Source organism: Monopterus albus, unplaced genomic scaffold (genome assembly GCF_001952655.1).
Source record: "Monopterus albus unplaced genomic scaffold, M_albus_1.0 scaffold235.1, whole genome shotgun sequence".
Classification (NCBI taxonomy): Eukaryota; Metazoa; Chordata; class Actinopteri; order Synbranchiformes; family Synbranchidae; genus Monopterus; species Monopterus albus.
In genome coordinates this window covers 1,075,365-1,085,466 of record NW_018128115.1, presented here as the reverse complement: position 1 = coordinate 1,085,466, position 10,102 = coordinate 1,075,365, and the positions used below count along the sequence as shown (strand labels likewise).

The window sequence follows — 10,102 nt, the reverse complement described above, 5'->3', positions numbered from 1 at the left end:
CAGGAAACACATTGGACTTGTACAAACCTCAGACTGTGAGGCGAAGACTCGGGTTTCAAATTAAAACTCTTCCACAAACAGTTTCTTCTTCAGCCAGGATTTACCCACAGTGGTACTGTACAGCAGAGAAGTTTCATTCAGCACTAAACGTGTTTCTATTCACTTCTCAGCGTCTGTTTCAGTCACTGACATGTGTCAACAGCTTCTGTCTTTTCTGGACGAGGCTGAAGGCTCAGTGCTGGACTCAGAGACTCACTGCAAACATCCCATCATGGATTTGTTAGAAAACCTCTGTGGCCAGTGTTAACTGGTAGTTATGGTGTTCAGACACAGAGCTGCAACGTGCTTCATAGACAACGTGACAAATACCACAATCATTAAAGAAAAGTCAAAGACAAAAGGTGCAAAAGTAAAATGATGTGAAAACTTGTGAAGATTTAACATCTAAATCAGTCTTGTCAGTGTGTGCGTGTTACGGTTTTTATCCATGCTTCCTATTTTTCTGTTGTTTTTCCTCGGCTTCCCTGTCTCTCCCTGCCTGTCATGTCTCCACCAGTGTAATCACTCATCATCACATCCCCATGTTGCTCATTTACTCCCAGACTCTCCTGTCATATACACGCCCTCTTCCCATTCATTCCCTGCTGGTTCGTTAGTCTACTCACCAATTGTTCCGTCTTCGTTGTCTACACTCACTTGCTCCCCAACCTGCTACCTGACGCTCCAGCTTTCTGTTCTCCAGCCCTGACAGGTACTCCATTTGCCTGCCTTCGTCTCCAGCTCCACTCTTCCTGCCTGCCTTTGTCCAATACCTGCTCTGCCTCTGTCCACTCTCTCCTCCACCCAGTAGCCTTTCCACTCCCAGTGTGTGTCCATTTTGGGTCCTCACCACCATGAGCCCTGACAGTGCCACTGTATCTTTAGACAGCCGCCAAACTCTCTCACATCTGTTTGTCTTTTCACTGCTTTGTGGAGCCGTTGCTCTGCTTTTCTACGTCTTTACCTTCTGTCTCAGTCTAAAGTTTGACCAGCTACTTTGACATCACGCGCCTTTGCTCTGTGTTTTATTTATTGTGTCTGGTTAGTGCTGTGCGGATGACACAAATGCAGAGTGTGTGGTTTGGGACTGTGGACCAGCCCCTGTGTGTGTGTTCTTGCTGATTATGTTGCTTGTTTTTTGTCACTTGGGATATTATGTTTTATAGCTATTACATACTGTGTGCATTGATTTTGCTTAAAGGTCTGTGTAGTTCACATTGTCTTGTGCCTGAAGACCCCTGTGCTGAAACTCAGTGTTAAGTTCTGTTTACCTGTCACTGGGCCCCATGGGGGGGAGGGAGGGTATCAGGTTATGCATTCATAAATCTTCATGGCCCCAAAATAAGCTACAACACTTTTCAGTTCTAACCTAACTTGAACTATACACAGACAGTGATTCTGTCGACAGTGTTACCAGGTCCACTATTCTCCAACCCTAACCTATCACAGCACGCATGTACCAGAGCATTTCTCCACTCCGACCTAAAAACAAAGCATCTGAGTCCTGTCCTCAGCCGAGCAACTTCTTAACTACCTCGGTGACTTCAGCTTTCACAGCTTCAGTTTTAACATATCCGAGCCCAGCATCTGGACTGGTTAAAGCTCACATTGGGCTGGTGTTGGGACAAAACATGGTTTCTGCAGAGTTCATGAAGTTATATTTATGACTTTCCAAGAAATTTTAAGCCACAAAAAAATGCAAAAAAATACTTTTATCATGGTCACAGTGGCCACAGTGTTAAATACAGTGTATCAATCTATGAGGCCTAGAATTATTGCAGGTAATGTTTATTTTCATTAGTAGTTAATCCTGATTATTTTTGCAATTAATCAATCATATATTTTATCTATAAAATGTGAGAAATAGTTGTTAGTTAAGCCTGTTACAATTTCCCAGACCCTAAAACCAACAGCTCAAAGAAAAAGCATCATGTAAACATCAAATCAGAATTGAGAAGTAGAAACAAAGATATCTGGCATTTTTGCTTAGAAAATGAAAGTGTTAAAACCGTTTGTTACCTTATATTCAATGTTTCCTTCTTCAGCCTATAACCAGACACACAGAGAAGATGGATCAGGTCAGGTGACAACAAGTAAATGGCAAATAGGCTTCCTGTTACACACACTGCACGGCCAAACGTGGACAACACCACGTGAGTCCTTATCATGAACATCAGTGTTGGACCGCACTAGTGCTAAGTGTCTGAATGGGAGTGAATCCCTGCAGCCAGGTCCCAACATCTGCCCAGCCTTCACACAGGCCCCTGGCTGTGATTTGTTAAACTGGGAGCTAAAAGTAGCAAAGCAAACACTGTCAATGTTGCAGCATATGCCGAAAATTTGACCGGTCATTATTGTTTCAAAAGAATGCTAAGCCATTCATTTGAATGGGGCAAGATTTTCAAAATGAGTAAATCTTAACCCTATAAAACCATTTGTATCATATTTATGAGGACGCAGGGACTCTAGAGGTTAAACATTTCTACAAACTATTTTAACTGTCAGATGCCGAAGGGCAGTTCTGACTGATGTTTACTCCAAACAAAGAGCACAGCAGATATTGGCGGTATACAGGCTCGTGTACACAGTCTTACTCGCAATAACAATAATTACAAGCTATGTTATACATGTTGTATTAATGTGGTGTAAACAAAATATAGCAGTAATTAGCTTGAGACTAGCTAGGGTTTGCTGCAGCACCACTGGCTAGCGGGCTAACTTAGTTTAGCGGGATGGATGTCGCGTTAATCCCGGGGATAAAGGACGGTACTACCTCCGGTGGTAAATACGGCGGTGGTGTTTTGTTGTTCCTGTTGTTCTTTTTACTTCTTCTTCTCCTGCCCCGTTTGCCTCTTCTCGTACGCGACTTTTTCGACGTTTTCTTCCCGCTACTGCTGGAGCCGGAGCCCTGTCCGTGTCTGCTATGTCCGTTTGACACTGCAACGCTTTCGGTCAAATCCACCATCATTGAGCTCGGGGTGTCAGCAGCGGCCTGAAACTGGGGATTACGGGGAGCTGTCTGGACTTACGGTAATGAAATGCCCTATAATAATGATAATAATGCTCTTCTTTCTGCCATCACATCTACCGAAACGCACGGCCTGTCTATGTGGAGGATGCTCTCTCTTCAGCATCAACCCTGTCAAGTCTGCGCCACTTATTAGCATACAACATCCGGTTATGACTTTCAAAATACTTTACCTACAGGTTTTGCCAAACAAGAAACGGGCTTAAACTTCAAAATAAAAGTGGAATAGGTATTGAGACCTCTCTTATAAGGCATATACTATACTTAACATTACGCTATGAAATTTAAACCTTACACATGCCTCATACGCCGCACGATGCCGGATAGCCACTGCTTTTATTCAGAACACACCACAGAACAACATGAACTTATACACATGTAGTTTCCTCCCAAAAGAACCCACTAAAACAAAGCTTCCTCCCCCCAGAACACCTGCTACACTGTGATCGACCACACCAGTCCTCCCCCTCTGGGTGTGTAACTGTCCATATGTTGTACATGTGTGTGCGTGCGTGCGTGCGTGCAGTCCATAGCGCTCCACCAGCACGCTACAGTATTTTCCACTAGTATGCAGTATAGTAAGTTTTGCACTGTCAAGAACATTTAGTCTGTTCTGTACGGAAGAGTATTAGGGCCACTGCATAATTTTTTTTTAAAATTCTGACTTTAAGGTCAGAATTCTGAGATTAAAGAACCCGGGCGGATTTTTGTTTGTATAAAAGGGTTGGACTCTGAGAATAAAGTCAGAATTTTAAAAAAAATTTATGCAGTGGCCCTAATACTCTTCCGTAGTTCTGGGAGACCTTATTTGTATTTGAAATAAACTGTTTTAACTGTATTTAATCACAGACGAGTCCAACCCTTTAATTTTTATTTTATTTTAGACGGAAGTAAGGACTTTTCAACTTTTTCCCTCTGCTAACTTGACACTGAAGCGAACGCTGGTGGACCAAAACTTCTCCTTACTCATCTGCATGTCTGTGTGAGGGACTCGTTGTTATGTTTACAGCCACTGTTAGCCTGGGGATGCTAACCGGAAGCTACCGTAGTTAGCCACCAACAACAACTCGCCACACTGCAAGAGAACGAGCTGAGCTGACAGAACCCGGGCGGGTTTTTGTTTGTTTTTATTTTCCCACCGGTGCACCACCATCTCTGTGAGGGATGTGGAAAGTAACTTTACAAGCGTTCGGTGTTCTGCTGCTGGCTTGGCTCTTTGGGACCTTTGTTCTGGGGTGTTTTCAACAAAACAAAGTAAAACCCCAAACGCAGCACGAGCATCTGAGCAGAGCATCCGACAGCGGGGACCAAAGCTGCCTATGCCACGTAAGTAATCTCAGCACGGTGCTCGTGTCAGACCTGCTGTGAAAACGGGTTTTGACACGTTTGTAATGATTTGTAAAGCTGCAAATGTGGCTTTATGATACGACCACAGAGGAAATATTCTAGCACTTTCTACTGTCATTTTAATTTGACGTCACCGTGTGATGCTAGCTAGCAGCAACTCTTTGTGTGCAAGTCACATTATTACTCTATAACTTATAATAATCTGTCAGCTATAAAATAAAAGTTAGTCTAAAGCCACAAACAACAGACACTGCTGTCAAAGAGCTCGATGCCAAGTTAATATCGATCTTTGTTAGTTATTCAATAAAAGCTGTTTCTAGGGTCCTATGGAAATTTATTATTAACGGATGGTAATGTATAGAATATTATAATATATAAATGTGATATTTTATATCACATTTAACGGTGCTGCCGATGTTAAGGTGAGAAATGACGTCGCTGCTGGTTTCTGTAACTAACTTCCATCTATTTTATATAAGTATTGTAGCTACTGTGAGCCTTTACTGTAAAATCAATTAGGACAAATTAAAAGGAGCTCATTTAAACAAAATTACACGTCTTGAATTTAGATATGGTGATTTTTAGCAGAACTCGATGTTATTTCCATTGCCGAGTAGAAAAGCGTGGTGTACTCCGATTGGCTGTGGCTGAGCTCCCGCCTCTTGCCCTCTCATGGGAGTTGTAGTCTTCTGCTTCAAAGCCAACAAGTGCTCCCAAGGCCCTCAGACACCGAAGAGAACTACAAAGTGGTAGAAGGATGGGTTTTGGCTTTACAGCTGGTTGTTTGGGGGCTGGTCCTCTGTGGGCACGGGACTGGGTGTCTGTACCGCCAGCTCGCAGATAGAGCCGCAGCTGTGGCATATGGCCACAGAGTTCACCAGAAAGAAGTTTTAATATTAAGGAAGTCAAAACAGAAAAAGAAGTGGCGGCAAGCAGCAGGATGCTGAGAGGATTCTGGCTCTTACTGCCTTTCCTGGCGTTGGGTGGACCGCTGCACTCAGAGGTCAGCTGTGGTTTGGTTCATGTCATGTGTTCTGTAACATATTGAGACTTTTCAGGTGTTTCTCAACATCTGTGGGCGACCAGAGACTTATCACAGTGGTCAAAAATGATTTAATAATTCAGAGGCTATAGCTCATATATATCAGTGTTTTCATATCAAAACCTGGCTCCATATTTTTGGTCTTATTTTGATCTGATAAGTCTGTGTTTGTTTGTATATAAATGTTTGTTTAAAGTTAAATGAGGTAGTGTTTTATTTCACAGGTCTAACGTGATCTAAGAATTAGGGGTGAAATAGAAACTTTTCTCAAAAAAGCTCCAGTTAACTCTGTTTATATTGAAAACTTTATTCATCGCATATGTTGAATTAACTGGTAGGTAAAGTCATGTTTTTGCATGTTTATTTGACCTGCTGTTAACAATCAATTGGACGTGTACCAACTGAACACTGTTTTCCTGTAGTGAGGACGAAATTACCTGCTTTTTTTTACCACAGGAAATGAAAGTACAATTTAGTCGGTTAAGTTGTGAAAAACACTGATGTGGTCACCGTACATTCAGAGGCAGTGATCCAGTCTTTTAGTTTGCTTGTATCCACATTTATGCAAATAGAAACAACAAAAGAGACGAGTATAATAGCAGAGCTCAGGTAAAACTACTAAGTGAACAAACAGACTATAGCCTGCAAATACAAGACTTTGAGTTTCTACTCAGTAAAACATAGGTGATGTGTTATCTCAAGACAAGATCTAATCTACTCTGCAGCAATTAGTCTGGTATTCAATGATAGAATCATACATTTAAGTGATAACAAACCTGATCAGGTGCAGCTTGTGCACATTGACAGGTGTACAGGTCGGGTGAGTTGAACACACACTCCTGTTTTCCAGCCAGTTAAACCACATGCTTATGCTGGATTCGACTACAGGTGGTGGTGGTTTACCTGTTGCAGGTTGGAGTTACTTAAAGCCTCCTCACTATATGCTGGAGTTGTTAATGCCCCACCTTTAAGGCTAATCCCAGTGAGCCACACTACTGCATTGGGGGGCAGGTTTCCTCCTCATGGAAACATGGGACGGATTCACTGTGCACAGAGTCACTGGTGTCTGCTCCACTGGCTTCTCATGCTGCAAGTGTTTTGAAAATCTTTTTTAACTCGTTTTTTAACTAGTGAGATGTCTGAGGAACTGTTTAATGGTTTGTTGCTTGGGGAAGTTGTGTTATTTGTGCTGTGTCCCGTCATATGGTATGTGAAAGTCCTCTTTGTGCAATGAAATGCTTCTCTGTCTGCTCTGCTTCAGCTCACTGGCGTCCTGGACGACTGCTTCTGTGACGTGGAAAGCATTGATGTCTTCAACAACTTCAAGATTTACCCTCGCATCAAGAAGCTGACGGAGAGGGACTACTTCAGATACTACAAGGTAAGAACTGCTGCTTCTCTGTGAGTACAGCGTGACTCACTGTCCTCATGAATAACACAGTTAAATATTCATATAGAGCTCATGTAATGTCTTACCTTCCAGTCTGTGGGCGGACATCAAATTTTTAGAATCAGTGATGGAGCATTACTGGCAGAAGATCTGATGGCCCAGCTGAGAGAGCCGTGCACGGCCCCAATGGGCTGGTCCAGCCTGTCCACCTCCACTGGTCTGCATCTCTCCTCCGTGTTTGTTTTGCTGCCTCAGATTTGTGGCCCTGCAGTCTCATGCCCTTTAATGGGCACTGACGGGGCGTTAACCTATGCTAATGAGAAACAACTGGCATGCACTTTCTGCCTACGAACACTTGGGATTCATTGGTGTGAACAATTCTGTGGTTCAAGAACACATTCATGAATCAGACGTTGTGAACAATTCTGTGGTTCAAGAACACGTTCATGAATCAGACTTAATAACCACTTACAAAGAAATTTAAGAGAACACTTAAGAAGGGTTCTGTCTGTACAAAGGCAGAGCTGGATCAGACTGTTACTGCTCCCTCTGAGGCTTCATGTGGATAAAAGGCCATGAACACAGGGAGGCAGAGCTGCTCAGGGTTTCACCCTGTAGCAGGAGGAGGAGCCACTGACAGCTTTGGGTTGTGGACGAGGACAGAACAGTGGTCGCCGGCAGCACAGGGGTCAGACTTTCCAGGTGAAGGGTGAAAATAGAGCAGCCGACAGGTGCAACATCTGTGGAACATCTGTGGAACATCTGTGCCGGCACTGTTCGACTTCAGCTGTAGAGACACTGGTGTGTCCAGCTGTTGGATCACACTGACAGCAGCTGGAAACCTGGAGGTTTGACCAGTGGTGTAAATACAATGGCTCTGTGTGAACATCTTTTCTGTTTCTGTTTTTTTTAGGTGAACCTAAAGCGACCATGTCCCTTCTGGCCTGATGACGGACACTGCTCCATCAAAGACTGCCATGTGGAGCCCTGCCCAGAGGTCAGAGATCAACAACACCCTCACCTGCTCTAATAACAGCAGTACATTTTAATGTAGTGCACTTTTCTAGAAACTCAGAGAAGCCTTAGACGGCAAAGTAGGTGAGTAAAAAAACCCTACAAAAAACAACACAAGGGCAGAATATGGATTTACGTCCAGCATCTGTCTGCTCACGCCGACTGACCAAATCACTGGCACTATTGATTTTTATGTTATTTATTCTGGCTGCTATTAATGTAGTTGTTTATTTATAGCACTTTTCAAGCAGGAAGTATAAAGTGTTTTCCAGTGTTTGGAGAACAAAGACAGTGACAGGGCATGTTAGGTCACCTGTTTGTATAGATACAACAGTTATCTGTGGCTTTGGTTTAACAGCTGTTTAACAGTTTAAAGTGCTTCTTATGGTTTTATGATGGTGTGTTTGTGTTCTATTTTGGTTTCTGTAAAGCTCTTTGGCCAACCTTTTGTTGAATTTAAGGTGCTAACTACACTGAACAGTTTCAAAACACTTCATTCTGTTTTGAGATGCATGACTTAGGGCGTCTTTATGCAGTTCAGATAAAATATCTCTTCTTGTTTGTTTGTTGACCTCTTGTGTTTACAGAGTAAGATCCCTGTTGGAATCAAGTCTGGAAACTACAACAAGGTGAGACCTCATGCCAGAGTCCAAACCGAACTGAGGGTCCTGCTCCAGTGATTATATTCTAACCACAAGTCATAGCTGAACCAAACTGAGCTGAAACCTGTTCTTCATACTGTTAATGAAGTTTGGGACCAGCTGTGTTTGTTCCAGTACTTTGTCTCCTGAGTTGCTAAAGCTCTAAAACTCTGGACCACTCAGCTTATCTCCTCTGGTAGTTTCCACTGAGTGTTTGCCAGCCTGGTGTTTGTCTTGTAATGAGCCAGGAGTATTTGAACGTCTGCTCTCGTCTCAGTCAAGGTCGACTGATTAACTGGCCCTCAGCTGGGAAACTCAGCAGCTAGTGTTAGAATCAGTGGGAGGGATTAAAGGAAACTGTGAGCTACAGGAAAAACAGCAGTTCCTCAGACTTCACTGCTCTGTAGATGATTTGAAATCTGTGTTGAGATCATAGTTGTATTAGCATGACACCAATGGTTGTAATAGACCTTTTACTAACAGCCCCCTGCCCCCCCCAGCATACCCAGGCAGCCAACACGATGTCGGACATGACGGAGTGTGAGCAGGCCGAGGAGCTAGGCGCCATCAACAGCACCCTGAGGTGAGTAGAGACCTCCTGTCTCTTTTTGACACAGTCGGCTGCAGCAGCTCATTGTCAAAATGCAAAGCAGCTTCAGTCGAGCACAGCTGATAGGAACCAGATCAAACATTCACCAGCCGCTGGTGGTTTCCTGCTCTTCACAGCTAGAAGCAGCTGACTGACCCTCACTACTTGTCTGTCATGGAAAACGTGGAAGGTCATCAGAAGTTGAGACACTTAAATTTAGAGAACATTCAGACCGCACGTAAGCTTGTGCTGAGAAAAGATAATGCAACGGTCTTGGTATTTAAAAACCTGCTCAACTCGCTCGACCTAGAGTGACCTCAGGATGAAGAAACCAGGAAGTAAGAACAGACTTCAGGCATCTTGGCTTCTGGCCACTGTGTACACTCACATAGTTTCACCTCAGGGCTGAGATGGAAAACCTGGATGGACTTTTATACGTCGTGTGTTTAGACACATTCTGAATGTTTTGTGTGGACGTACATCATCTTCTGCATCAAAGCTCCAGCTCTCAATCACTAGTCAGTCACTGATCAGAGGGTGACTGTGCAGCTACGTTTAGTTTGAATTTGAAAGCTGCTGTTTTTCAAATTGTGATTTTGATCTAAAAAGGATTTATTGGTCAGTCCATGTTCGTCGTTGGTTTTCTTATTCTCACCTTTAGAAGTTGGATGACAGTGTTGAGTCAGAAAGGAGCTGATCTGTGCCACTGTTAGAAAGAGCCACAGTTAAACTTAATGTGTTTCTTGGCCCTTCATGATTGTGTCACAGTTTCAAGACGTTTAATTTGTCATGTTTTCTCTGCCGTCTCTTCATTTTATATAACTTCCTGTTTCAGTAACCAGAGTAAAGAAGCGTTTGCTGACTGGGCGAGGCATGACGACGCTCAGGACCACTTCTGTGAGCTGGACGGTGAGGACTTTATATTCTGACTGAAGCTTTGTTTGTCCTTAGTCCAGAGAAAGATATCTACTACTGACCAATTTTCCATGAAGACCACTGTGGACATTCCTGC

General features: G+C 43.3%; 1 protein-coding gene across 2 annotated transcripts in view; it reads left to right on the top strand.

Annotated features, from left to right (window-relative positions):
- Positions 1-3,892: 3,892 nt before the first annotated feature.
- The window catches only part of ero1b (endoplasmic reticulum oxidoreductase 1 beta), a 15,530-nt gene continuing 9,320 nt past the window's right edge, over positions 3,893-10,102 (top strand). The window contains exons 1-6 of one of the 2 annotated variants that reach the window (XM_020620235.1): positions 3,893-4,393; positions 6,718-6,837; positions 7,760-7,843; positions 8,448-8,489; positions 9,002-9,084; positions 9,926-9,999. In XM_020620235.1, the coding sequence (XP_020475891.1) occupies positions 4,232-4,393; positions 6,718-6,837; positions 7,760-7,843; positions 8,448-8,489; positions 9,002-9,084; positions 9,926-9,999 (565 nt within the window). In that variant the 5' untranslated portion in view covers positions 3,893-4,231. Of the gene's footprint in view, positions 4,394-5,171; positions 5,418-6,717; positions 6,838-7,759; positions 7,844-8,447; positions 8,490-9,001; positions 9,085-9,925; positions 10,000-10,102 lie in introns of those variants that run through there. The other variant, XM_020620236.1, reaches the window with a different exon arrangement.